General features: G+C 32.0%; 2 protein-coding genes across 2 annotated transcripts in view; one reads left to right on the top strand and one right to left on the bottom strand.

The window, feature by feature from the left end:
• Positions 1 to 27,606, top strand: part of LOC115875601 (nuclear protein localization protein 4 homolog) — a 46,416-nt gene that overhangs the window by 13,322 nt on the left and 5,488 nt on the right. The window lies entirely within an intron of this gene.
• LOC115875602 lies at positions 270 to 26,346 on the bottom strand. The gene is made up of 3 exons (XM_030891099.1): positions 25,960 to 26,346; positions 5,407 to 5,714; positions 270 to 4,095 (listed from the first exon to the last, which is right to left on the bottom strand). Exons 2-3 carry the CDS (start codon positions 5,710 to 5,712, stop codon positions 2,737 to 2,739), a joined length of 1,665 nt encoding a protein of 554 aa, XP_030746959.1. The 5' UTR covers positions 5,713 to 5,714; positions 25,960 to 26,346; the 3' UTR covers positions 270 to 2,736.

Genomic DNA, 27,606 nt, shown 5'->3' with positions numbered 1-27,606 from the left:
GTTTTTGTGGATGTGATTTGGGGTGGTTTATAAGTACATTATTTTTGTTAGTTTTGAAAATTTTTGTTTAAATAAAGAACCACCACAAATTTTAATTAGTAGATTTTTAACTAGGTGTTTTTTCACATTAAAAATATAGTCATATATTTTGATTTTGATACTTCAAAATTTAGCTATACTAAAAACACGTCTGATGTACACTAGATAGATTTTAATTGATTTAAAATTAAATCTTCATATAATATAATATTAAAAACAAGACCAGTGGATGTACCTCAATTATATTTATTTTATTTTGACACAAAACAAAAAATTGGACACATCAACATCAACTATCTACATTTAAATGTTACATTTGCTTAGATACTAGCAGCGAACTTTGGCTGAAACAAATAATTTTATCCTGAATTTAGTATACCAAAACTATAGTCTTCTATTTATTTATTTTTGTATTCTCTCAGTCCTATGCCTTTTGTACTATTTTCGTTCATGATTTTTGGTTTTGTGTTTGTTCACGTTGGTCAGATACAATTTTTTTACAACCGGATGATAAGTCTAGCAAATTTCGCGTCCTAGAAATTAAATCGTAAGGCACAAAAGAATATTTTCTGAAGGTTTGGGAGAATTTTGAAGAAGATGATATGCACGTCGGGATAATGATAACACGAATAAACTCGTTGTTTCGGAATTGTTAGTTGAGGTCGACAGTTAGTGAAGAAGGCTAAAAACAGCTTTGATGATATTACCAGATTTATTTTTATAAAGCCACATAGTGCTGTTCTGTTACAACATTGCGCTCTCGGTTTAAATAAATATATTAAATATATTATTTAACGCTTTTTCCTTAATATTAGGCCTCTGTTTTCTACATACTTTCCCATCGTTTTTACAATTTGTTGTACTACATGTTTTTTACATAAGACTTTGGTTAATGTAATCTTATTTGCAAGTTAATACATTAGCGGTTTTATGATCCAGCGGTTGGAATATAATGTTTTAGAACAGACGTATACAAATTTAGGTCTAAAGCCCATTTTACACTAGTCAATTATGTTCAATACCTCGATGAACTTATCTCAAAAATATGTCTAAAACGAAAACTCTATATTTTTCTAATTGCACTTTCAAATGTAATGTAGGAGGAAATAAACTCAGCTAACATAACCTCAAAAGTTTGACATTGGCGGCCTTGAAAAAAAGTGACAAATGTAAAAGGGGCTTAAGTAATGTATTAACGTACAAGTTGAACTTAAGAGTACGACATAACCTATAAAACTATACCATTTATAGTGCAAAGTAACTATTGCACTGGAACTAATGCTATAAGGTACAGTAAATTAAACTCACTATAATATATAGTAATAAATATAAAATTAGGAAGCATTTTTATAAAATGAAAATCTACGTTTCTAAACGTTCGTTAAGTGGAATTCTTCTCTCTCTCTCTCTCTCTCTCTATCATCGCTTCGCTTTCAATAATAAATAAATTCGTCCGGGATAATTTTTTCTTATTCGTTACCGCGCTCCTCGTTTAAACTCTGATATCTTTAACATTCGATCCCCGTAATCCTAACGTAACAAAGACTATATTTATAAATCTAACGTTGAGAAGCTAAAAAATATCGACAACAATAGAAAATATCGCTCCATAATTAATAATATGCTCTTTCGATATTTATCATATAATACGAAAATATAGGTATATTTCGAAATTCGTTTTGTAAGCTTAGACATATTAGATCATCGCGCTCGGATGTTTCTTTGAAGCTACACATATATAAACATCTATTTTTTTTTTCTTCAAATATTTTATAAGCTAGAGTTTTATGATTACACCGAATAGATTTTTTTTTGTTTTCTTAAAACTACATCGACGGTTTATTATAGTGATTTATTACCGATGTTTAATGTAAAGACTGTGCGAGAAAAAGGTTTGGCATACACAAGTGTTAAAATCGATGCAACAGATGCTGTGTTAATCTGAGCTGCGCAGAATTATTACAGAACCTTACTGACCTACTGCGCAGTGACACCTATACAAAAAAAACTATATAAAGAATACTATACTCGGATTAAGACAACAGCTAACTTGTTTTCATTGTTTATTTATTCTTCTTGCTTCTAACTCATCTCTCGATTTATTTTATTTTATACAGGGTGAGCCTTAAATAAGTGCCAATATTTTCAGGACTGGTAGACCTCGATAAAAGAGACATAGATATTTTCTTCTTACCGTTTTTCAAAGTCCAAAATAACCGAGATATTTTACTTTAAAAATTAAAAAAAAAACATTTTTCGCTTAAATTTTGAGAACCATTCTGGATGTTTTCTTTCTTGCAAATTTAATCTACTACCTACTTTACCATATTATGAAGATATTATGTTTTTTAATTAAAAAATAAAAAAAAGTGCCAATGCACCATATTTGCACTAATTTAAGAGTCACCCTATATGTTGCATTATTTTGCACTTGCATGCATCCAAAGTTATGGTTTTAGTTCGAGACCGTATATGGTTCTAAAAAACATCGGTAATTGGAAAAATTCGACTTGTTCGTCTTCGGACACTACAAAACATTTTAGCGAAAATACGTTTTGCCCGCGTGTCTTATCATGCGCTCTTCAATTTTTTCGTTAACCGTATAAAAAAGAAACCAGAACGATGCTTTGATTATGTACTGTCGTTATTGTCACACCTACGAAATCTAGCGCTACGAGCCTATACTAAACCTAGCTACTACTGCAGCTTGCCGCATTTAGCTATCAGTATGTTTTTGGTGGGCTTGCCCGCGGTGTCTCCGTACGTGCTGATCTTCTCCACCAGTTCCAGGCCTTCTACGACGTAGCCGAAAATGCCGGTGAATCCCCTCATTTCCTGTAGTATGATGCGGAACTGCGAGCCCACCATGCCCAGGTTGTCGTGTCGTTTTTGGGTTCGGCGCATACCGACCGTTCCGCGTGAAGCCACAAGTTTGGTGTCGTCGGGCAGGAAGTAAGACTCCTCGAAGATGGACCTACCGCCTCGTCCGTTGTTCAGTTCAAAATCACCCGTTATCACACTCTCTCCCTCCCAACACTGGAATATCTGACAGCCTTTGTACCCCATACCCGCCTCCCCAGTGGTCAAAACTCCGAAGTTCTTGGCCATCTTCGGCGCTACGTCCGCTCGAACTTCTATCACAATTCGCCCCATCTGAGTCCCGTTCACCTCGACGTTGAAGTAATAAAGCGGACACATGCTCGACGGATTCCGAATCTGCGGCGACGGTACCATGGGCTGCATCATCAAATTGTTATCCTGGTAAATATTCTTAGGTGTAGCTATCATTGGCTGGGCATTGTGGGCATGACCGAGGTAGTTGATTGGAGGTACGACGTTTTGGTTGTGGTTCAGAGCGTGGTTATGATTGTGATAGTCCAACATGCCGTTCGTCGGCTGTTTGGCCAGCACGTGTCGCGAGTACAGCTGCGACATGCAGTAATTGGCGAGAAATAATATTGGGTTTTGTTGAGAGGGAGGTAGAACGCGCGAATTTCCGGAAAAGGCACCCTCGCCATTATGGATACTGCTCAGCGCCTGCTTCAACAGCTGAAAGTCAAACACCATCGACGAGTTTCGAATCAAGTCATCCAGCTGACACTGCAAATACATCTCGTGATAGCGCATCTGCAGGCGTTGCTTCTCCACGTTCACGCTCGAGTAAATGCCGTGCACGTCGCTCAGGCTCTCCGCCATGGACAGGTTCAGTCGTAGCTTGGCGAGAAGGTCGCGCGTCTCGCCGATTTCGAAGTGGGACGCGTTGTTCGTAAGGTCGGCCTCCACGTGCGTTTTCAACGTGACGCACGCCTCCAGGATCTTCAGCAGGAACTCGCGCTGCTGCATGGCCAGTCTTTGAATCTCGGACAGCATCTTGTTCATCGAGGCCAGGTCGATCTGCATCTCCGCCACCAGTTGCTCCTTGGCCTCGGCTTGCGACTTTACCTTGTGGTTGACGTGTTCGGCAGTAGAGGCGCAAGCGCGGCACACAGGCGCGCAACAGGTGTGGCACCACAGCACCAGCGGCATGGCGTGGGTGTGACAGTTCTCCGAGCACACCTGAAATTAAATCGTATTCCATTACCGATCAGTAATATATTTGAGGATAATTTTCACAAATACACTCAGAAAAAAAGCAACGGAGACATTTTTGGTCAAATTTAAAGTGTTATTTTTAGCCCTATTTTCATGATTTTTTTAGCAAGCTGTATATAATTATATCAACTTTAATTCGTTAACCCAGCTTTTTATAAACTTTATTGTTTGGCATATTATACAGTGTTAATCGAGGGGTCGTTTTTTTACCTTAACTTTAAAATGCTTTGTGCAATCATTTCGTCTGTAAATATTCCTAAAATATAATTTTACGGTCAGTACTATGACTGACCATTTTATTTTTTGATTCATGTCAATACATGCTTTGGTTAATTTTTAAGAGCGAAATGAACCGATAACGATCAATTTGCTTTTTTTAATTATCATTACTTTTTGATGTAAATTTTTAATATGACGAGATGAATTTGGTGACTATTGTCGTAACATCATAATTACACTGCATTGATATTCTATACTAAATTTAAAAAAAACGTTAAAGACTAACGATACAGTCCGGGTTTTAATAAACATTAAAAACGATAACAGAACTAACGATATTAAAGAAAACATCTGTAATACTCAAGTATATAAACAGAAAAAAAAATTGTAAAAAATACCCTAATACTATAACTGCCTGTATACGTCCGTTCATACTGTCATTGAGGCTGCATATATCATATTGCGTTATGTTTTCCCATTCTTCTTTAAGGACCAATTGACGTTCATTTAATGAAGCTGGTACCTCTTCGCGACCTCTTACCCTCCTGCCAAGCATTTGCCAAACGTTGAACATGTTGGGCACTTCATAGTAGTATGTAGTTCACAATAATCACCAAAGCCGCCTTGTCACATTGAAAAATAACTTCAAAAAAGAAATGATAATTCAAAAAATTGCAAATTGTTGGTGGCAAGCTCATTTCGCTCTTAAAAATTAACCAAGGCATGTATTGACATAATCCAAAATCTCATATATATCTTAGGAAAATTTCAGACGAAATTATTGCACAGGGTGTTTTAAAGTTAGGGTAAAAAAAAACAACCCCTCGATTAACCCTGTACAATATACCAAATACTAGAGTTTACGAATAAAAGGTGATATAATTATATACAGCTTGCTAAAAAAAATTATGAAAGTAGGGCTAAAAATAACAAAAATATAACATTTGAAATTTGATCAAAAATGTCTCAGTTGCGTATTTTTGTATCAGAGTGTTTATTATTTTTATTTGCTATTAGAAAATGATGAAATATCAGTGATAATGTTGGTGTACATACTTTTGGCTGTACCGGAGCCTTTTCCGGCGGTTTCATTCCGAGACTTAGTTGCGAAAAGTTCTTGGCTAAACATAAAACCGGCGTGTAGGTAGGCAGCGATTCCGGTCCCATATCGCCCAGCTCCGTCCGCTTCCAGCAGTACACACAGTACAGTTCCTGGCCCTTGACGAGGCTGGTGCGCGTACACTGCAGACAAAAGTAGTGTTTGCAGGAGAGCAATTTCGGGCTCAGATCTGTATCGTTGAACTTCTGCTTGCAGCAACCGCATACCATCAGCTCTTCGAATTCTGATGCTACAGGTTCCATTTCTAAAATCAAAATGACACGTTTTTTTTTATATTTTGCAGCTTAACTAAAAATACACTCACCGGCCAAAAAAAAACCGGCCACTAAAAACTAGTCCCAATTTCAGAGTTGGATTTCTCGCGAACCACTCATTAGATTTTGATGATTTTTTTTAAATTGTAAATTAATTCCTTCTTAACGGATGCTACGTCACCAATTTTTATTCCGAATTTATTTTAAGCATATACAGGGCACAACAATAAGACGAAATTTTTTGCTCGAACTTTGGGACACCCTGTAGGGTGCAGCAGCTGTAGTAGCTATTGCTAAATCAAATCACATTGTAGCCTCATCTTTTGTGAGCATTTTTTTTTAATCACGACATTATTTCTGTTTGTATTGGAGATACGCTGCTTTAAAACGAACGTCTCGGAAAAAATGCTTTGCAGGCAAAACCGCGACCAAACCAATTTACATGTAAACGTGCAAACTGAAGACGTGCTCAACGATGTCTTGGAAGTAGCTGGGGTCCTGTGGCAGGCCTCCTTGCAGACAAGCTGTTTTCTTTTAATCTTCGTTGGATTGTTCTCTCACTGACTTGAGTTCTAAGCACGGCTTGTAGCAGATGTTGATTCTGAAACGCTGTAATTCTACGGTTTCGTAAAGTATTCATGACAATTTCGTTTTCTTCCGGAACCCACTCGCCTGGTGAAATTTCTCCTTTCCATATACCGATTCCAGGCATCCTGGACTGTTGTTCGAGGTATGCCAAGAGTATCGGACACATAACGTTGACTTCGGCCATCCTCAATTAAAGCCACAATACGAGCAACATTCGTCACAGATAATGGCATTTTTTAATTTGACAACCGTTGTTGTCATATTGCAAATACTTATAAATCCGTTTTTACCTATGTCGCCTTGATTATATATACATAAAACTTTCTGCCTCCGAAGCATTTTTCCGAGACGTTTGTTTTAAAGCAGCGTATCTTCAATAAAAAGAGAGATAATGTCGTGATTAAAAAAATAAAATGCTCACAAAAGATGAGGCTACATTGTGATTTGATTTAGCAATAGCTACTACAGCTGCTGCACCCTACAGGGTGTTACAAAGTTCGGGCAAAAAACTTCGTCTTATTGTTGTGCCCTGTATAATGCTCAAAATAAATTCGGAATAAAAGTTTCTGACGTAGCATCCATTAAGAAGGAATTAATTTACAATTTAAAAAAAATCATCAAAATATAATGAGAAATCCAACTTTGTAATTGGGACTAATTTTTAGTGGCCGTTTTTTTCTGCCGGTAAGTTTATATTAGAAAGAATTATTCTTCAATTTTTGGTCAGAGATGACAACTGCCCATGGTTTATTTTTTGACATATTTTCTGCTTTTGTTTTTAATTTGACTAGTTCTGCAGGAGGCTTCAATATTACATTACGTTTTTTTGTGTGTCTGTTGAAAATGTGAAACAATGATATCTAGTATATTTATTCCATTATTTTGTCGTATATGGGTTGTGATTTTAGTCATATCACAGTTTGGTTGTAATTTTTTGCGTCATTTTTAGGGCTTCGTACCCAAAGAGTAAAAAGGGGAATGTCAGTCCGTCCGTCCGTCTGTCACTATCTTATGAACCGTTATAGCTAGACAGTTGAAATTTTTACAGATAATGTATCTATGTTGCCGCTATAAGAACAAATACTAAAAACAGAATTAAATAAATGTTTATAAATAAAAAAGTACTTGCACTAAACATTATCTTTTAAGTAAGAATTTTACATAGAATCTTTCAAGTCCTCGGTGGCCGCGTGGTTAAAGCGTTAGGACTTTAGGCTGCTATGACGTTGGAGCCGTAGTAAGGCAGGTTCGAATCCTAGTCACGGCAACTTTTTTTAATCGTTTTTTTTACATATTTTTACATATTTATTTTTACTTTTTACATATTTATTATTGATTAATACAATTTTCAGTAATGTGTTTCTTTATTTTTTTAAAATTACTTATACGCGCATTCAAAATTTCAGCTAAATCGAAAAAAAAGTTTATAATAATATAGTGCCTAAAGTTATATAGATAATGAATGGTACGGAACCCTTCGTGAGCGAGTCCGACTCGCACTTGACCAATTTTTTATAACTAATAATTTTTTTTTTTTAATTAGTAGTTAGTTAGTTTTTCAATTAGTCTTTTCAGTTTATGAAATAATTATTAGAACTTTTATGGTGTATCATCAGTAAGGTGAAATAATGTATGAACTATTATTTCTTATGAGAGGACTTTTTTCGATATATTTACTTATATTCATGAAATATTGTATCTAATATAAAATATAAATCTAAGTTATTTAATCTATAGCATTTATCCTGGGGAATTGTTTGTTCAGTTTTGCTCCAATTTATTTTATTTCATTAATAAATGCAACGTGAAACAAACAAAATTGTCATAGATTTTTTTTGACGGGATTCAAGAAAACACAGATGTGATGTTAAAAATACCCGATCAAATGAATACCCAGAATTTTTTCTCAACGCTTATGCTGGGTATATTTAGTTTAATAGCTGCATACGAAATTATTTCATTTATCCATAAATAAAAGTAATAAATTCAGAAATGAAGTAATGAGTACCAATATATTTATTTACATTTCATGATTTTTAAATTTTGATTTGTCTTATAAATATTTAGTGATAAAATAGACAGAAGAAGATTTTGTTACGTTTTTTTATTTATAGATTAATTAGTCAATGATTTGGGAAGTTTCTGTCCATGTAACATAGCGAGTTTACTGCTATTAAATTTTCTTATTTTTTTTTAAATTAAATTTTATCTTTTAGCTTTTATCATGATTTGCAATAGTGACAAGTTCCTAGATTGTACTATGTGTATTTTTTAAAATGCCTTCTCTCAAAGTCATATATTCCATCACTAGACAGATTATACATGATAAACTAAAAGTATTGACCTATAACTGGCTGATAATTAGGTATAAAAAACAATGACATATTAAATGTCATTTCTGTTACAACTCTTGGTGTTTCTGTAATAAATTGCATTATTAAAATATCCAAAGACACTAAAAACAACTAACTATATCGATTATGTCTCATCGTTTTTTCGGAAATTTATGATCCTTACAACAAAACGGGTTTCTGTCTAATTACATTTTTTTACCAGATGTCTTAATTGAAATTGGCCTATTTATAAGTCTTCAACGCGACGTGTTGTCTGTCGTGTTATCTTCTGTTATTAGCTGGCCTTTCTACTACATAAAAATCGTCAAAACAGTAAAGACGGCGTTGTCTCTATCGATTGGACAATGAAAAGAGATAGAGGGTTATCGTTTTTGTTTTTAGTATTAGGGGACGTGGTAACAGCAAGCTATATTTTTTTAATTGCCTACTTCTGTCCTAATTTTAGACGAATTGCTTTTATTTTTCGGCATGTTATTTACCTTTTATTTAAATAGTTCTTATTGGATGAAACCATAGATAAACTTTGTATGGATGAAACGACTAAATTGTATCTATCTTAATTAACGAATTTTCACGAAATCTAACATTGAAAAATTAACATATCTTTTAAGATTGATTTTTTATAACTATATTGTCAGTTAAAGTCTGAAATAAACTTTCAACTAATGTCGAACTTCAGTTTTAGCATTGCCATTTAACATTCTGAAATTATTATTGAATTTATATTATGAACCTCTCGTCATTTATGTTGTCTAGTTATTCTAAGCTTTTAAAGACTTATTGTCATTTCAAGGTGCAGAAGTCTCTTGCAGAATTGTGCTGTACGCTCACATTAAAAGTGCTATGTTGTACTTTTACATCATTTCCCTTTTTGAAATAGTGACCTTTGTCTTCATTTTGGCACATTTTAAGTTACTTCTATTTAGATTCAAAAGTTTTGTGCCAAAAGCGTTAAAACCATAGATAAAGGACACAAGTTTACATTGGAGTACTCTCAAAACTTATTATTGTTTTTGAGCTCATACGTTGTAGGGCGCTGCTATAGCGGTTACTAAGAACAACCACCGAACAAGAACAGAAATAATTTTCTCTTGTCAAAGTCAGAATCTTCAAAAATTATAAAGGCTTTCAAAATTTAAGCGGCCCATATTGAAAAAATACCGAAAAGTGTTTAAAGCGTCAATTTCCAAAGTAATCACTGCTATCTTGTGAGTTTAATTTAAATTTTATTTACTCAAACCCGTGATAATTGTGAAAAAGTGGCAAAAAAACTTAATAAGCTGTGTGAACTGTGCGAAAAAACATCGTGGATCGTGGCATAACGTCGGTTTCCAATGTTTCATAAGTATTTCGTACGTGTCCTTATATAAAATAAAGTTTCTTATATGCAACATACTGTATTTTATTTAAAAAATTAGAAGAAAATAATAATAAATTTGAATAAATAATATTTGGCGACATAATTCCGGAAAAAGCCAAACCGCTCCGAAATTATCAAAAGCTTTGGAGAGTGACCGTTTTAAAAATAGCGCCAAATAGTATTTACATTATTTGTCCTTATGGGCACTTTCCAATCTAAAGTTGTTTCTTTTATCTATGATTAAAACTTTTTTGATTTTCCTTGATGTATGGGGTGTTTTAGAGACTATGGGGTCTAGCCGAATTCTATTTTATTCTTCACCTAAATATGTTTTTTCTTCCAGACGAGTTGCATGAACACAAATTAATAAACCTTTTTATCTTCTGATTATGGTTGAATCCAGTGATACAAAATTTTGAGCAAATCAGATTAAAATCTGGGGTTTACACCGTTACTGAATAGTGATTTTTTGATGAAAATTATTATTCAGATTTTGTTGCACTTTTTTTTTAAATAAATTATTTTGATATTAAATATGACATATTTTCATATTTCAAATATGAGGCTCCTCAAAATCAGTAACTATATCATTTACTGAAGTATAACTTACTACAGAAAAAAAGTTAAATTTTTGACATATTTATAATATTATATTATTTTGTGTTGGAGCTTATTTATTGTTATAAAATATTATTAAAATATTCAGTTTGAAGAGATTCTCGACATAGATGAATGTGGTTGATACTCTTATACATCATGTTGAAAATTTGTACCTTTTAGATTTTAATGGGTGTTAATTTAAAATTAATCTATCACAGGAAATTTGAGTAGTTAAATGGACATCAGCTCGGGTTTCTATCACACGCCCCCCAAAAAATAAACATAAATATTTTTTAAGTACCTACTGCTTGTATTTATGCAGTCACTTTATCAGTCTGTGATCAATATTATTTCATAATTAGTTTGCTACGTTAAATTTAAATTTAGGAAGATGAACAACATGATCACAATCTTTTAGAGTCAAGTGTGCTTTGTATGATGACAGATAAACAATTGCGTTGGATTTGTTTTAACTGTCAAAGTCAAACCCTGTATGGTCATTAAACTTTTTGAGGGTACGGTATATGGAATAAATAAAAGTGAGGCATGAATGAATTTTTACACGCTTGCTTTTGTTTATTGATTATTTGCATGTGCCAAGGCATAATGTTTCATTGGCCTTATTGTTATAACAATTATTTTTTTAAACATCGTAATATTTATTATTAAATATTGTTTCTATAATACTGTAAAAATATTTGTTTACTGTCTCTTTTGGTCTTATTTTTAACGAATTATTGATAAGACATATGAATATGTGTTTCATTTAATCACAATAAGTAATTTTATGGAAATAATTCTGTATCCGAATATAAATTATTAAAGAATCAAAAGCTTAAATTAAACTAAAATCTTTTAAAATGTTTGGACAGCAATTTTGATATAAAAAATCATTTAAAATAAGTGCTTTCAGACAATTTGTATGCAATTTTTTCACACATTCAGTACTTAAATTTAATATAGGTAGAGTCTTAAATAAGTCCAAATATTTTCAGGTCTGATAGACCTCGATAAAAGAAACATATTTTCTCTTTACCGTTTTTCAAATAAGTCCAAAATAACCAGGGTTGGCATGATTTAAATCAAATGATTTAAATCATGATTTAAATCGTGATTTAAATCAAGTGATTTTTTTAATTTTAATCATGTGATTTAAATCAAAAAATCAACTTTTTTAAAACTTTACAATAAATCGAAAAATAACTGCAAAAGTTATAAAAATGTGTCCTAGAAACTATAAAAAATATTTCTATAACATACATATATACCCTATATCTATTCGTTAAATAAAATGTTACACTTGCTATTGTAAGGTATAAATACGTTTAATAAATCGAAAAAAATTGTAAATGTTATAAAACTATATAAAAAATGATTTGTATAACACATAGACCTACTACATATCTATTTATCAATTAAAATGTTGGACCGATTTTTGAAGTAATTTCGTGTGAATCCATTAGACTTCTAAAGGGCAGTGATTTATTTTGAAATTTATATACCTACAAGTGACAAAAAAATGCTGCTCGAATACATTTCATTCGCATCCTCTAGTGCAGAAAAAGGTTCTTTTGATGTTAGACTATATCTTCAAATCGTTCTGTTTTATATCTTTTTATTTTACACTTTGACAATAGACAATAGATAAAACTATTTCCGAACAATAGTGTATTATGTAAGGAGTAAAAATTATACTTTTTTTGACGAGGTTGTACGTTTGACGGACTAACGTAAACAGGGAGGCACAAAAGTATTTTTGCTCCGAGTAGAATATACTATATTTTTACAAATTAAACATTACAAATAATTTTTTAATCAATTTCAAACGTTGCAAATAATATAAAAAGTAATGCCTTATAAGTAATCGAGTAACAATTTGTACACTCGTTGAAATTGACGCTTAATATCAGTTTAATAATATATTTTTGTACTTTTGTGCTTAGGCGTAAAAGTGCTTTACTTTTATGCCTAGGCGTTGAAATGACAAAAATTAATACTCTGGTGGCATTTCAAAAAAAATCCTTTTGATCTGAAGCGAGCGACTTTTTTTGCAGAATATATTGGTGACCGATGTCTGGGAAAATGACACGCGCCGTAGAACTGTTAATGTTGTCAGTATTGATTGTTATTGAATTGGAATTAAGTCCAAATTATTTGGAAATCCGATTTAAATAATGTTTTCTATTAAAATCAAAGAAATCTGATTTTTTTGATTTTTTTTTAAAAATCATGATTTTTTCCAACCCTGAAAATAACCGATATATTTTACTTTGAAAATTTCCAAAAAAAATGGTTCTTTGCTTAAAGTTTGAAAACCACTGGATCTTTTCTGGGTTTTCTTTATTGTAAATTTAATCTATTACCTATGTTGCCGTATTATCAAGAGTTTATGGTGTTCAGCTAAAAACTAAAAAAAAATCTTTTTTTTTTGCGAAAAAACCTCATAATCGTGTTTCTGGAATCGTAAATAAATATACTATCCCTAAAAATATTTTCACTTATTTAAGACTCACCCTATATTTAGGAAAAACACACCATCACCGACAATATGATGAGTTTCTGAAATTAATTTTCTAGATTATACTTTTCTTATCTGTCATATGAAAACGTATAAATAGGAAATAGTAACAAAAATTGGTCAAGTACGAGTCGGACTCGCGCACGAAGGGTTCCGTACCATTCATTATCTATACACCATTAGACACTATATTATTATAAACTTTTTTTCGATTTAGCTGAAATTTTGAATGCGCGTATAAGTAATTTAAAAAAAATGTAGAAACACATTACTAAAAATTGTATTAATCAATAATAAATATGTAAAAAGTAAAAATAAATATGTAAAAATAAGTAAAAATTAAAAAAAACGATTAAAAAAAGTCGCCTTGACTAGGATTCGAACATTCGAACCTGCCTTACTACGGCTCCAACGTCATAGCAGCGTAAAGTCCTAACGCTTTAACCACGCGGCCACCGGGGACTTGAAAGATTCTATGTAAAATTCTTACTTAAAAGATATTGTTTAGTGAAAGTACTTTTTTATATATAAACATTTATTTAATCCTGTTTTTAGTATTTGTTCTTATAGCGGCAACATATAGTCTAAGAGCTAGCAACGTTTTCGAGAAAGTATTTTAAGACGTCTGGCTCTTTGAAATATCTCTTACTATGCTCTCTGGAACAGCATGCGGCCCGTTTGGCTGCCGATACCCGTTGCGTTCACTACTGCGCATCGAAAGAAGATCCTATATTTTTTTATTAATTTAGTCCTATAATTCAGAGTTCGACTCCGGGTCAGGTCAAAGACCCGGATTCGAACTCTGAATCATCAGTTCGTGGTCGGAAACTCTACGCACTGCGCCATGAAGACATGTTCGATTAATATTCAATACTAGAATTTAAAGGACTAATAAAAATATAGGATCTTCTTTCAATGCGCAGTAGAGAACGCAACGTTTACCGGCAGCCAGACGGGCCGCATGCTGTTCTAGAGAGCATAGTAAAAGATATATCAAAGAGCCAGACGTCTTAAAATACTTGTTTTTCCGACGTTGCTAGCTCTCGTGCTAATAGGTATATTATCTGTGAAAATTTCAATTGTCTAGCTATAACGGTTCATAAGATAGACCTTTGTGACAGACGGACGGATGGACGGCCAGCGAAGTCTTAGTAATAGGGTTCCCGTTTTTACCCTTTGGGTACGGAACCCTAAAAAGGAAGTTTTACGTAAATTAAATTATTTAATTTATTCAGTTTCGATAAAAATGTTGAGAATTCTAGTACTTCACTTTAATTTATTGCTCTTATATAAATTATCTTGTTTAACTATGTAGAAGCTTTTGTTTTTAATATTTTAATGTTGTTGTAGAAAGTAGGATAATTATTACGAAAAAAAAAACACTCACAAAGTCTACAGATATTAACATTTAACAAATTAATTAATCTATAGTGCCAATGTGCTTATCACTTTTACATATTGCAAAGCCCAATGACTCACGGCATTATTTTTTCCAAATTGGAAATATGAACTATTTTTATATGTTGGGCAACTTGTACGTATTCGGTTTTGTGGTTTTACGTTTCATTAATATTTGCATCATGGGTTTCTTGACGTTTTGTATAACAAGTAATTCATTTTTTTTTATTAAATCAAGTTAATTAGGTTAGAATTAATCACAAGAAATACTATTTGTGTATAATAAGCAGAGATATAGGATATATTATTTTACAAGTTGTTCTGAGCATCAGTTATTAATTTTTAGTTAGTTAACTTTCTATGCTAACATTTTAGCATTAATATTCAACATTTTAAAATCAGGGAATTAAAAATAAGTACAAATACATTAATTTCTTTACAAATTTTACGAACTAAACAGAAAAGAGCATCAAAGAATAGGGTGGATACGACAAAAGACCCATGTAATAGATGTCATCAACAGAATCAAATCCCCAAAATCCCCCAAAGTATCCACGAGGAATTAAGAGACTTAGAAAAAGACCAAATCTGAGATAAGACCATGATATTAGCAAATTAGCAGGGATATCTTGGGTCCGCATAGCCAACAATAGACCACAATAGGCCCAATTACAAAGAGAGTATGTGAGGGAGGCTACACCATAATTAGGAATGGTTGAATAAGCTGAAAATGATGATGATGATTCTGGAATTTATTAATTCAATACTTTAATTCCATATAAACCATTTAAGCAAATTAGTGGCACAAGAGTGCAATTTTATTGTCATTGTATTCTAAACTATAATTTTACTTTTCGTATCACGATGGACATAAAGTTAAAACAGATAGTTTTGTGACGAAATAAATAGAAATAGTCTCAATGAAACTAATACCACAGATTAGGTATCCTATAAGTATACAGATAAAAATCTTGTCCCTAATTCATGGTACGAAAATTGTTTTTTTTATGAGGATGAACAAACGAGTAAATTTTCTTGTGCGCAAAAATAAACTCCCGTTTAAACAGCGTAATAACTGGGCCGGTCACATGGCCGGTCAGGCGCTGTGCACAATTTTAAAGGCCATAAGTGGGCGTGCTTGTGCGCAAACTAGTAACCTAAATAGTGCGCGACTCCGAAAATTGGAACCACGAAAAACAATGCTTTTGACGATAAGTTTATAATCTGCATGATCTGTGCTAATACTATAGAAGAAATCAAATTTAATTTTTTTTGCATATGTCATGATGTAACACTGCGTATCATAATATTTCCTGGTAGTGGGCATGTGTGTTCCTACATGTGGTAAACCTACATTACGTCTTACAAATGGATCTGAAACAACGGGGTAATGGTAAGGGGAACGCAGTTTTCTAAAAACATGGCCGGTTTCATTCATAATATATTCAGAGGCGTGCGGCTGAAATTAACTAAAAATTGAATTAAATACATTAAATCTATAGGCTATTTAATTTAAGTTGCACTACGTTTTTACTTGTACTATATTGGAATAATGTAAAATGTTACATGAAACGAATTATAGTTGGTTTCGATAGACATAATGGCTGTTTTTCTCAAAAGTTTTGTTGTCTTTAGCTTCCGACAAAACACATATTTATGTATATGAATATTTTTACCTCTCAGTGACAAATGTTTAACCATTCGGTGATAAGTGTGTAATCTTCGTAACCGTGATAATATTTAGAGCTGTACGTTAAAGTAAACAACTTTGTTACCCTATTTTGTCGGATATTGTTCTAATTAATATTGGGTTCGATGAAGCGGCGTTATTGAAATAATTGTGGTTTCGGTTGTTTTTGTTGTTTCGTATAGGTCGACGTGCCAAGGATATAATCAGCTTAAAAAAAGTTAATTTACACAGTAACATGGTCTCCTAAATTCGACTGTAATCATTCGGGATCTTAGAAACTGAAAAAATGCTACCTTAAAAGTTAAAAATTCCGAATACTTCCAAAGATTTTTAGAAAAAATCGAATATTATTTTTTTTATTTTTTATTTTTTGTTGTTTGATTTCATTTTTATTTTTTATGACTGTTATGATTCTACAGAACAAAATAAATTTTACATTCTCATAGCTATGTTTTGTTCAGTAAGATCGAGTTATCAGATCTTCAAACTGACGTTTCGTCTTTGAGTTACCATCATCAACTTTCTTTTTTTTCCTAAATACGGTCTTGGATTTACTATTACGGATTTTGACAATTATGAATAACACATTCGAAAAATTCCTATTAATGATTTTCTGGTTAATTACCTGTCTCTCTCTAACACATGAATTCTTATGGAAAATGCCATTAATATGATTTTTACAAATAAGTGCAATCGGGATTTGCGCCAATTTTTCCTCCGTTTAACTGACCTCGTATATCTTCTAGTTTCCGAGATCCCAATGTTGATGCTGTAATTTGGTACACCCTGTACAAACTTAAATTAATCTAGATGTCACGTGATATTTCTTTTGATTAAGTATTCAAATCTAGTTGATATTTTGATCTCGTGTGAGTTAATCATGATCATAATTTATAAAATAATTTTTATTTAGTCCGGTATTTTTACCAACCATACCAATAGGTATGGTAGGCTATCAAAAAAAATCGGCAGAAAAAAAGTTTTTAATTTCACCCAAATTGAGTTATTTGGATCATAAATGACCTAAATACAAAATATTTTCATGGTGTCTGTCTGTCTGTCCGTCTGTAACATGATAACTCAAAAAGCGCTAAACCGATTTTAACCAAATTCGGTACAAAAATACTGTGGCACCCGAGAATCTGGCCATTAGTTTTTGGTGGGGGTGGGGGGTTGGTAAGGGGGTATGGGAGGGGGTTAAAAATTTAAAAAATAGTAACTCCAAAATTACAGTAGCTAGCGAAAGGCGGTTTTCAATTTAAGATTAGGAATAATATTTGCAACAGAATTTGTAATAACATTAAAATCAGTCAAAGTCGCAGTTTTTGAGATAAAAAAATTGGAAAAATTCTTTTACTTTGAAACTAAAAGAACTGCCTACGAACTTTTTATTAACATATTTTAGTATGGGATATTTATATAATTTTAAATTTCACGAAATAAATTTTTAAAACATTTAAAGTTGATTATGACGATGATGATAAATACAATAATAAATACATTCTAAATAATAAACAACTACATTAAGAAAATGTGGTATAAAATATTAAAAATAAATTAAAACTAGTTATATCCGAGCTTATAACATTGAGAAAGTTACATATTTTTCACAAGTAATTTTTCAATAAATAACCTTCCAGTCTCTAAGGATTTTATTATTTCAATTAAAATAATTTAAACAGTGAAAATTAATTTAATCAACAAAATTAACTTTTATGAACGAATTTAAAAACATGATAGTTAAATCCCGTAATATTTAAAAATTAAGCATATAAAATTTGAAAGATATTTTTTTTTAGAATTTCTCAATTTCTCTTTTGAATTCTTATTTTAAGCAGGAAAGTAATATACTTTTAGTAGCTTATTCAATGTCTATTTGGACAGTGTTTAATTTAATGCTTGTTCGAAACTAAGTTTCAAATTGAATCAACACCACGAAAATTTTGCAGAATACCAAGCAGGAAACGGCTTGTAACAATTTGAGGCTTTCAATTTGATTTTTTTTTGACAATTTCTGTAATTATTTAAGAGTATGTTTTTCGAAAAACATTGTTATTATTTATTTGAAATCCATAATACACAAGGTGGTCCGAACTGTATAACTTCGGCGGCATATTCTGCATTCTGCAGATAAAAATAAGTAAAAAAGTTCATATAAATGTATGTTCTAAAATGCTTACTTTCGGAGATACAGGGTGTAGAAGTTTCATTTTTATTTCGAAATAATTTCTGAAGTAACGTCAATATTTGAATGAAAATTGGTGTCTGGGAGTTTTTTGACATGAGAAATTTGATTTTGATGTCAATATGACTCATACTAGTAGAGGGCGCCACCTACATATTTTTTTAACTGGTTTGAAGACTAATAACTTTTCGTCCGTACCTGTATAAAACTACTGAGTAAAAAAATATACATTTACGACGTTTTTTACGTAAAAAATGTATCTTGGTAAAAATCGCTACGAGTATTGGTTTTCGACATATGTGGAATCGAAATTATCAATACCTGTCATCATTGACATATATTAAACATTTTGACTAAATAGTTATTATACTGAGATCATAAATTTGAAAGTTTTTGTGCCAAAAGATCAACAGAAACTGTTTTATCATCATTTTTTTTTGAAAAATTTATAATTAATTTAAAAAAGTAAAAATTTCCCAAATTTATTATTTCAGTGAAATAACTATCTACTCAACGTGTTTATTTTTCGTCAATAATGACATGTATTGACTATTTCCATTCTAAATATCTTGAGAATGGCTGCTCGTAGCGATTTTTATAAAGAGATATTTTTGGCGTAAAAAGTCGCAGAGATGTATATTTTTTCCCTCTGTAGTTTTATACAGGTACGGACAAAAAGTTATTACGCTTCAAAACAGTTAAAACATATGTAGGTGGCGCCCTCTACCAGTAGGAGTCATATTGATATCAAAATCAAATTTCTCATGTCAAAAAACTTCAAGACACCAATTTTAATCCAAATATTGACGTTACTTCAGAAATTATTTGGAAAAAATCGAAATAAAAATTAAACTTCTACACCCTGTATCTCTGAAACTAAGCATTTTAGGTCATACACTTATACGAACTTTTTTTACTTATTTTTATCTGCAGAATATGCTGCCAAAGTTTCCGGAATACAGTTCGGACCACCCTGTATATCTTTAGAGTGTATGAGAGGCTCACATCGATATCAGCAGTTAGTTGATAAATCCATTAAAAAAAACATCAAAATTTGTTTTGTGTTTTGCGAAATTTTAGAAAGTTATTGTAACGGATTTTTCAGTCTTACATTTAATTTGGTACTATTAAAAAGGAAATAAATAACATTAACTAATGTCGTACATAAAATTGGATCATAAAGTTTAATAAATAGTCAAGAAAGCGTTAAAATAAATAATTCTTATGGAAAACTATGAATTAGTTGGACAAATTCACCAGGATAGACCAGGTAAAAAACAGGCCAAAAAGTTTATATGTAGTAGAACGATCGCCAAAATTTACAGCAGACGTGATAAGCAAAAACTGTCAAAGCTGTAGTGGGTGTTATTTTGTATAAAGATTCTAATATAAGGGATACCAATTAAACTTTTAGTTACGTAATCGAGGGCGCGATTTTTAAATGCATTGTTGCCAACAATATACATAATCGGCGCCGGGCTGACCAACTGGAATTTAAATTTCCCACTAGGGATTCAGGTGGTAGCTTTGCTGTAAAAAGTGTCAAGTTGCCACATTTATTTATTTATTTTTTGACATTGTCATTCGTTTTGAGGCTTTAGTTTTGTATTACAAGTTTTTAGTTTACATGAATTGTGCTGACTGTACTGACAGACCTTGCAGTCGAACATTGCTCTTTTTAGAACCTCTTTTTTGCGAAGTGTACAAGGTAGCTTAATAGTTTGGTTTTAATAAACTCATCGCAACCTTATTAGAATATTTTGAACGAGAGAACGGTAGTAATGGCCCTTTACGTCCCATAAGTGCTGTCAAAGAGGGTTTTTTTTGGTTTGTTGATGTAAATAATAACTGTTTATATATTTATAATTAATTTTTGTTTTCTAAATTACAGTGATTAAAAGAAAATATTTAAAAGTGGGCAACACTGTACCGGTCAAGCTTAATCACGTGATTAAAAGTTTATTTGATTTGAACTATATCTTATATCGCTGATAAGATGAAGTGTTATCAGTATTTTGAACAGAAATCCTATGTCAGTATTTTTTTATTTAAATTTCCATAATAAACCTTTTCCACAATTACATAAAAGTATTTTGTGGCCAAATATTTCAATGTATATTCTCTTAACAATATATCTAATATAAATAGAAAATATGTTACATATAAAATAATTTTAATGTTTTTTTTGTTAATACAGTATTATTATGAGTTTCATATAAATGCCACGTTTATAATCTATATGTTATAAAGATAAGATAATAAATTAATTTTAAATTCTTTTAATAGTAAATCTCAAAGCATTAAAAACATACAAATACATTTTAAAAAAAGACTGGCACTTTTATCTTTAAAGGTCTTTTGAAAAATTTTAGTAAAATTTGAGTTTTGATTTAAATAATAAATAAGAAAAACACAATTTCGCTCGAATTATGTTACATTTTATTATTGGAAAATCAAATGTATTAAAAAGAGATAAAAGTTGGGTTGTTCATACATTTCTTCGCGGTATTGTCGGATTTTGCATCAGAATTTCAAACCGCACAAACAAACGTTTGTGAAAAATGTTGCATCTAGGGTTGGAACTTTTTTTACATTTAGTTACTTTATTTTACTACAGCTGTAACTGAAGCATAGATAATATTATCTTCATTTTGAATTTTCTACATGAAAGTTTTTAAAATAGTATATTTTTCTCTACACACAACTTTTGTCTCTCTGTCTGTCAACCGGTCATTTATATTTATCTCTGTCGCGTGCATTAAAAATTAAAATACAGACCACGCAGATGAAGTGTCCAGGATGGTATATTAGATATCAACTAAAAAAATACCGTATGATCGAGAAAAAAAAGGCGTCAGCGATGGCTATGGAATGAAGATCGCTGTCATTTTATATGTAAATTTATATGGGAAATGTCATCGATGTTCATTTCCCAGCCAACTGGACGCCGTTTTTTTTCGATCATACGGTACATGTTATATGGTACAATCAGAAATTTTACAATCAAGCAAACATTGACTGACGGTTAAGAATTGTAATGTAATTTCCCATAGGATTTTTATTTATCACAATGCACACTGGATAATAAAACTTTTTAAGTTAGTAACAATTAGTTATTTAATAGTATAGTAATATATCTTGTTCCGTTTAATAAGTTTATTCTTGAATATACAGAAATAATAAAAGGCCATTCCTGAGACATTTCATAAGGTTAGTCTTTATGGTATAGCTACCTAAAGATATTTTTCACTATCTACAGGTCAAAAAATATCCAATAAATCAATTCTGCCATTAATAATGGTAGGTATTGAATTCTCAAATGAGTTATAGCTGTAATTAGAATTTCTCTTTATAATGAAGTCGTTTAAGTTGATTCACAATTAGAAATCATATATCGATATTAATTTCTTGATATATACTTTGTTGATTTATATGTCGTTTTGCACTTTTTTGTGTTTTGGATTGTTTGTATTTAGCATATTTTTTGTATTCGAACATGATTTAACAACAAATTGGAGTTACACGTTGATTTCACTCGAGTAGTTTCAACTGTGAAATACAAATAACCCAGATAACAACAATTATTTGTTACAGGAATATATTGATTGAAATGGCCTTGAAGTCGATATACGCCGGTGTGCGTATTATTACATAGTAAATTTTCCAGCCAGACGTATTTTTTTTTCATTTGAAATGAAATTGCTTATTTTTCCCTAGTTCGTTCATCTATTTTAAGCTTGGTACCGTTTTAAGTACATGATCATGAAATGATTGGATATCTTCGTACCAAAAATAGACCAGTTAATTATTGATGGTCTCGTCTAATTTTGGCAAATTATTTATTTTTTAAATTTTTTTTGACTTCAAACCCTCACAAAAATCGGTTTTGATGCAATAAAAAATTTAGAAATTGAAAAAAAAAAATTAAAAATTAGAAACTGTTGTGATAAAATATCACAACACAAATCATTTAAACCAAAAACTCGTAATACAAAATGAATGACAGTGTCAGGAATTAAATAATAAATAATTTTTTAAGTAAATAAATAAATGCAGCCTGAATCCCCAGCAGGAGATTTAAATTCCAGTTTAGTTATTCCAAATTTTAAAAATCTTCCTAGATTACGTTTCTGAAAGTTTAATTGGTATCCAAATAATACAGGGTGTATAAAAAGTAAATCAGAAGATACAAAGATCTCTAAACAGAAAAGTTAGAAAAAAATGTACTATCTAATATACAGGGCGTCACATTTAAAAAAATGGAGTATATACCAATAACTATGACATTTGACAGGGTATGGCATTTTTGATTATACGCAATAAAACTTGACTGACGATCTATTTCCGAAAAAAAAGTTTTGAACAAAATATGTCTTACTCATGTACTTATCAAAAATTAATAGTATTGCGAAAAAATTGCTCGCTGAAGATTAAATAATAAAATATTAACCAATTTTAAAGATTATAATAGTATTCTAAATGGTGAAAATCATTTGTCCTGTTCTACAAAACACATTTGTATCAACTGCATAAGAATTTTCTCTTGGAGTCAAAGCGTTTACCATACATGATGTCAAAATTAACAAACCGTTAATTTTTACTTTCTGGAATTATTTCATCATTCATTAATTTTTAAGTTGATTAAATCGGCAATTAGGTTTATTTTATATCAAAGAATTTTCTAACTTGCAACGGTTTGAGGGATTTCACCATATTTTCGCAAAGGTTGACCTCAACTTATTTACTATAAAGTACCGTATGATGAAAAAAAAACGGCGTCCAGTTGGCTGGGAAATGACGATCGATGATTTACATATAAAATGACAGCGATTTTCATTTCATCGCCGTTTTTTTTTTTTGTAAATTTAATCTACTGTGTATTTTGTCATATTATGAAGATTTTATCTTTTTTAACTAAATAGAGAGATAGATTGAATAATTTAAATAAGTATAGTTATTTTTAAGTGAATATTAACATATAAAAGCTCTTATTTCACATTATTTATAAGCTTGATTTATACAAAGTTATTAAAGTTAATAAATTAAAATAATGAGGATTTTCCCATCTTGTTAAACACGTTTCTGTTTAATGCAACCTATACCTGATGGACACAAAAGCAAACATGTAGCTTTGCTAATTCAAACAATCTGAGACTGTTCATTGTTTTCCGATTTACGTAAGTGATGTATTATTTTCTTTTCAGAAAATTACTGGTGAAGTAAGGTAGTCTTAAATTTTCGGGTATAAATTATACCTAAATTGGTAATTTTAAGTATTCCTGTATTATTTAATCTTGAACTTGTTATTAATGTGGTTCAGAAAATTTATAAAATATATTTCCTATAATCGGTTTCATCATATTGAGTTGATAAGATGTGGTACTGTATTCATATCATTTGTAAAATTGATTTCTAACGTTAGTAATTGATTGATTAGTAAACATTGAACAAAAATTAACACGATCATATGAAGAAGCTCGTTGTTTTGATACATTTTTTAGGCTCGTTTACACAAACATAGTTTAAACCCGAGTTCATATTATGAACTATGAAAAACTGTGAACCCTGCAATATAATTGTGGTATATTTCTCTTGTAGTATGAATAATAAGATAATTATTGGTTAAAAGCCCAGTTTAAGCCTCCAAAAAGCCTTACTCAATTTCAATCGTCAAATACCTAATTTTTGAACTAAGTTCAACAATTTATTAAAATTTTAAACTTGGTTTAAATCTGAATTCTCCGTGAACCGTGTATGAACAACTGGGCCCTAATGTACTGTACATACGATTACAGGAGATTAGTTATCTATATATTATCAATATAATTTTAGTTTTTTGAAGAAGTTTGATGACCTCAAACATAATATTATATCAAATAAGAAGAACTTGAATCAGAGGATATAATATGAATGAATGAATGAATATCTGGAGTATAAATGAATATTTTTCATTCAAAATCAAATCAGAAGCTCGGTATTTTGGATTGAAGGCATCGACTATACCAGAAATGAGGAATATACGGGATGATTTAAGAAAACATTACCCAGTTACATAGTAATTGATGGAGGAAAGTCTTTTTCACTAAGATAATCTTGTTAATAATTATGAAACAGTATCAATAAGCTTCCCAGAAATGTTTTCGTCATGTTTTCTTACTCTAAGGGATTAAAATAATAATAGGTTTCAAGAACGCTTTTGGGACACATCCTTCTATAAAGGGATTTCCTTTTATTTGAATCAGAGAAGGTTCAGGTAGAATTCTAGTTGAAGTGGTAGGTTGTAATGAAGAAATATTAATTCTACCTGGAGCTACCTAAATCTTGAACTGTTTAGAACCAAAAAAAGATAGGGGTTTTTCAAATATTTTCAGGGGTTTGGTTTGGCCCAGTTAGACTATAAGTGACTATGAAGTATTTAATGTGTAAATATGAAGTAACACAATTCTGTTTATCATTAAAATGCGAAAAATTGCATTTGATATTATGCTATTGCACAATAGTTATATCAAAAGTCATTGGATTATACAAAATTTATTTTTTAAAATCCTTCATCCTCCTGTTATTATTTACATTTTTTCCAAATAATCTGGTTTCATTCATACTTTCATTATGTATAATTCTTCTTTTAATGTTTTTCAAAATAATATATCCAGAAAAATAATGGAAATTCTGCTGTTTTCTTCTTTATTACTAATATTGCTCTCTGTGAATGGACGGTAACAGGTAAACGTTTCTTCTTTTTATTGACGCACACCGTCGTCAATGTCGCTGGCAATTATGAATGAATTAACCTAGAATTACATACAAAGAAGCTACATACCACGTGACAGGTCGTTTTTAAAACAGCGAGATCCTGAGAACGAGAATTAATTATTGAATATATTTCGATACATGCTTGTAAAGTTGAGACAGATTACCATAATAATGATTCATGTCGTCTCAATTTACAGTCGATATCACTGTTTCCTTCACATTTTCAACAGGCGCACACTGCATAAAATAAATACGAGACCGGTGTTTTGTTCACTGGGGATAACATTTTTCATTTTTGCACTGGTGTAATTTTTTACGGATATTGCATTTGTAACGGGACTGGTTGAAAATAGCTCTTTATTTTCTAAACATTCTGTTATTGTTTGTTTAGAGGAATGGAACTTTTTGGAATCCTCATTTTATTTTCAGGACAGTAGAAAGGAAGCGAATATTTTTATGATGAAGGATTGGAAGATTTTATCGAAACATCGCGTGCGTTTGGCTTTTTCCTTAAATTATTGGTGGAAGAAGATGTAGACGGTAAAAAAGCAATTATAAATACAGAGGAAAACAGGAAATGAGGTCCTAATTGTGTCCACGAAGCCGATACACTGTTGCTTTGATAAAATCGATAGGATATACGAGGGGGCAGGCTTGGCGCCAAAAACCACGTTCAAAAACAGAGAGGAACAAGTGGCTTTTGCGTCTTACGGCACGTCAAAGTATCGCAAGTCACACGGTCCATGTTTTCACACATATCGTGCATGTTTCGCAACGGATACTGCTTACCGTTAAAACTATACGATGTGTAACACAGCCTTTGAGTGAATTTTCCGATAAAAGCGAGATACGTTATTTATTTGGTCGTTTCGAATTAATAACCGAGAACGGGTTTGGATTTTGTTAGCGATGGTTGTTTTGTACTTGGTTTGCGGTCCGAGACGAAAACGGCGAACGGTTCGTGTACTTTTCGACGTGTACATTACATAATATTTGGTTTGTGCCGACGAGGATCGGCATTAATACGAAAAAAACTTAAAATTATTGGTCGCCGCTACGCGATGTGCCACATCATGTTGACGACTGGTCCGTCGAGCCTCGTTCGGGGCGAAGTTGGCCGCGATGCGCCGCGTGCCTGGCCGTTGCGTCGCCGCCAACTTCACGTCGGACGTAATTGATTGCGCACGTTATCGTGCGTACGTCGCAGGCGTTATCTAACGGCCTGCTGGATCACTGCGGGGATCGGGCGTTACAGGAATCTTGCCGTCGCGTCACAATGTTTAAATCTTTAAATATTATAATATAACGGAGATCTTAGATTGGACTATATTGTTTTTTTTTTTCAATAAGTGGCCGTTCTTTGCCTGAAACACTGCGACCTGTAAGACCTGTTGTGCTTGTCCCCTTTCTATATCTGTACCCATTCTCCTATCTCTGTGCCCTGCACTAACTTATGCAGGTCCTTGATAGGATGGGATCATAGTTCCTCCGGTTCTAGCCTAGCTTTCCCAAATAAAAAGTGTCGCTTGCGATCCAGAGCCTCGCAGTGACATATGCTCCGCTGTATTAGGATCTTTATCGTAGAGTCTGCAGCAAAGACTTTTTTTAGTACAGGTTGAGCTTGTTCAGGTATCACTTGACAGTCATGTGTCCTGTCGAGAGGCCTGTTGTGACCCGCACTTTATTCCTGCTAAGCAGTGGCAGTTCTTTTGCGGTTTTTGCTTAATACGTAACCCCTGTTTCTCCAGTGGACATTCTGCGTTTCCCTGATCCAGAGCTTTACTGCACGACTACGGAGCCCTTACATTTAGGTATTTCAGTACTATATATTATATCTTGGCTCTGGACCAAGATAGGATGCCGATCCTTGCCTAGCTGGCTCATCGGCTTATTCGTTGCCTTGAATACCGCTGATACCGTTTAATGGTATCATAGTAAATAGTTATTTTTTACTTTTCAAGTTACATCCATTAGGTCCCTTCAGGATACTTCAGATTCACAGTCCTATCCACATTAATCTTCATTATCTTCCATCTTCCCCGAATGTCAATGGTTCTAACTCTAGAATTTCACGTTATACATTGTTTCTCTCAAAGTATGTAAGGGCATTGAGAAACTTATTATTTTTACATACCCACTTACCATTTTAGCACCTTGTGGGAAGGCACAGATTTAATCCTTTTGTATTGAAATTACTCAATTTATAGTGTGGCAAAATTTACACATTCAATGTGGAACCGACTTTTTGTTGTATTTTTAGAATCTTGCGCAAAATCTAAATGTTACGGCTATGGTTTTATATCGCTACGCCCTTGGTGCGAATTGAAATTAATTCGTGACTTAACATTTTGGGAACCTCTGAAAATAGCACTTATACAGGGTGAGTCTTAAATAAGTACATAATATATTCAGGACTGATAGATCTCGATAAAAGAA

Source organism: Sitophilus oryzae, unplaced genomic scaffold (genome assembly GCF_002938485.1).
Source record: "Sitophilus oryzae breed Bouriz unplaced genomic scaffold, Soryzae_2.0 scaffold_1390_pilon_pilon, whole genome shotgun sequence".
NCBI classification, from domain to species: domain Eukaryota; kingdom Metazoa; phylum Arthropoda; class Insecta; order Coleoptera; family Curculionidae; genus Sitophilus; species Sitophilus oryzae.
This window is presented reverse-complemented; position numbering and strand designations above follow the sequence as displayed.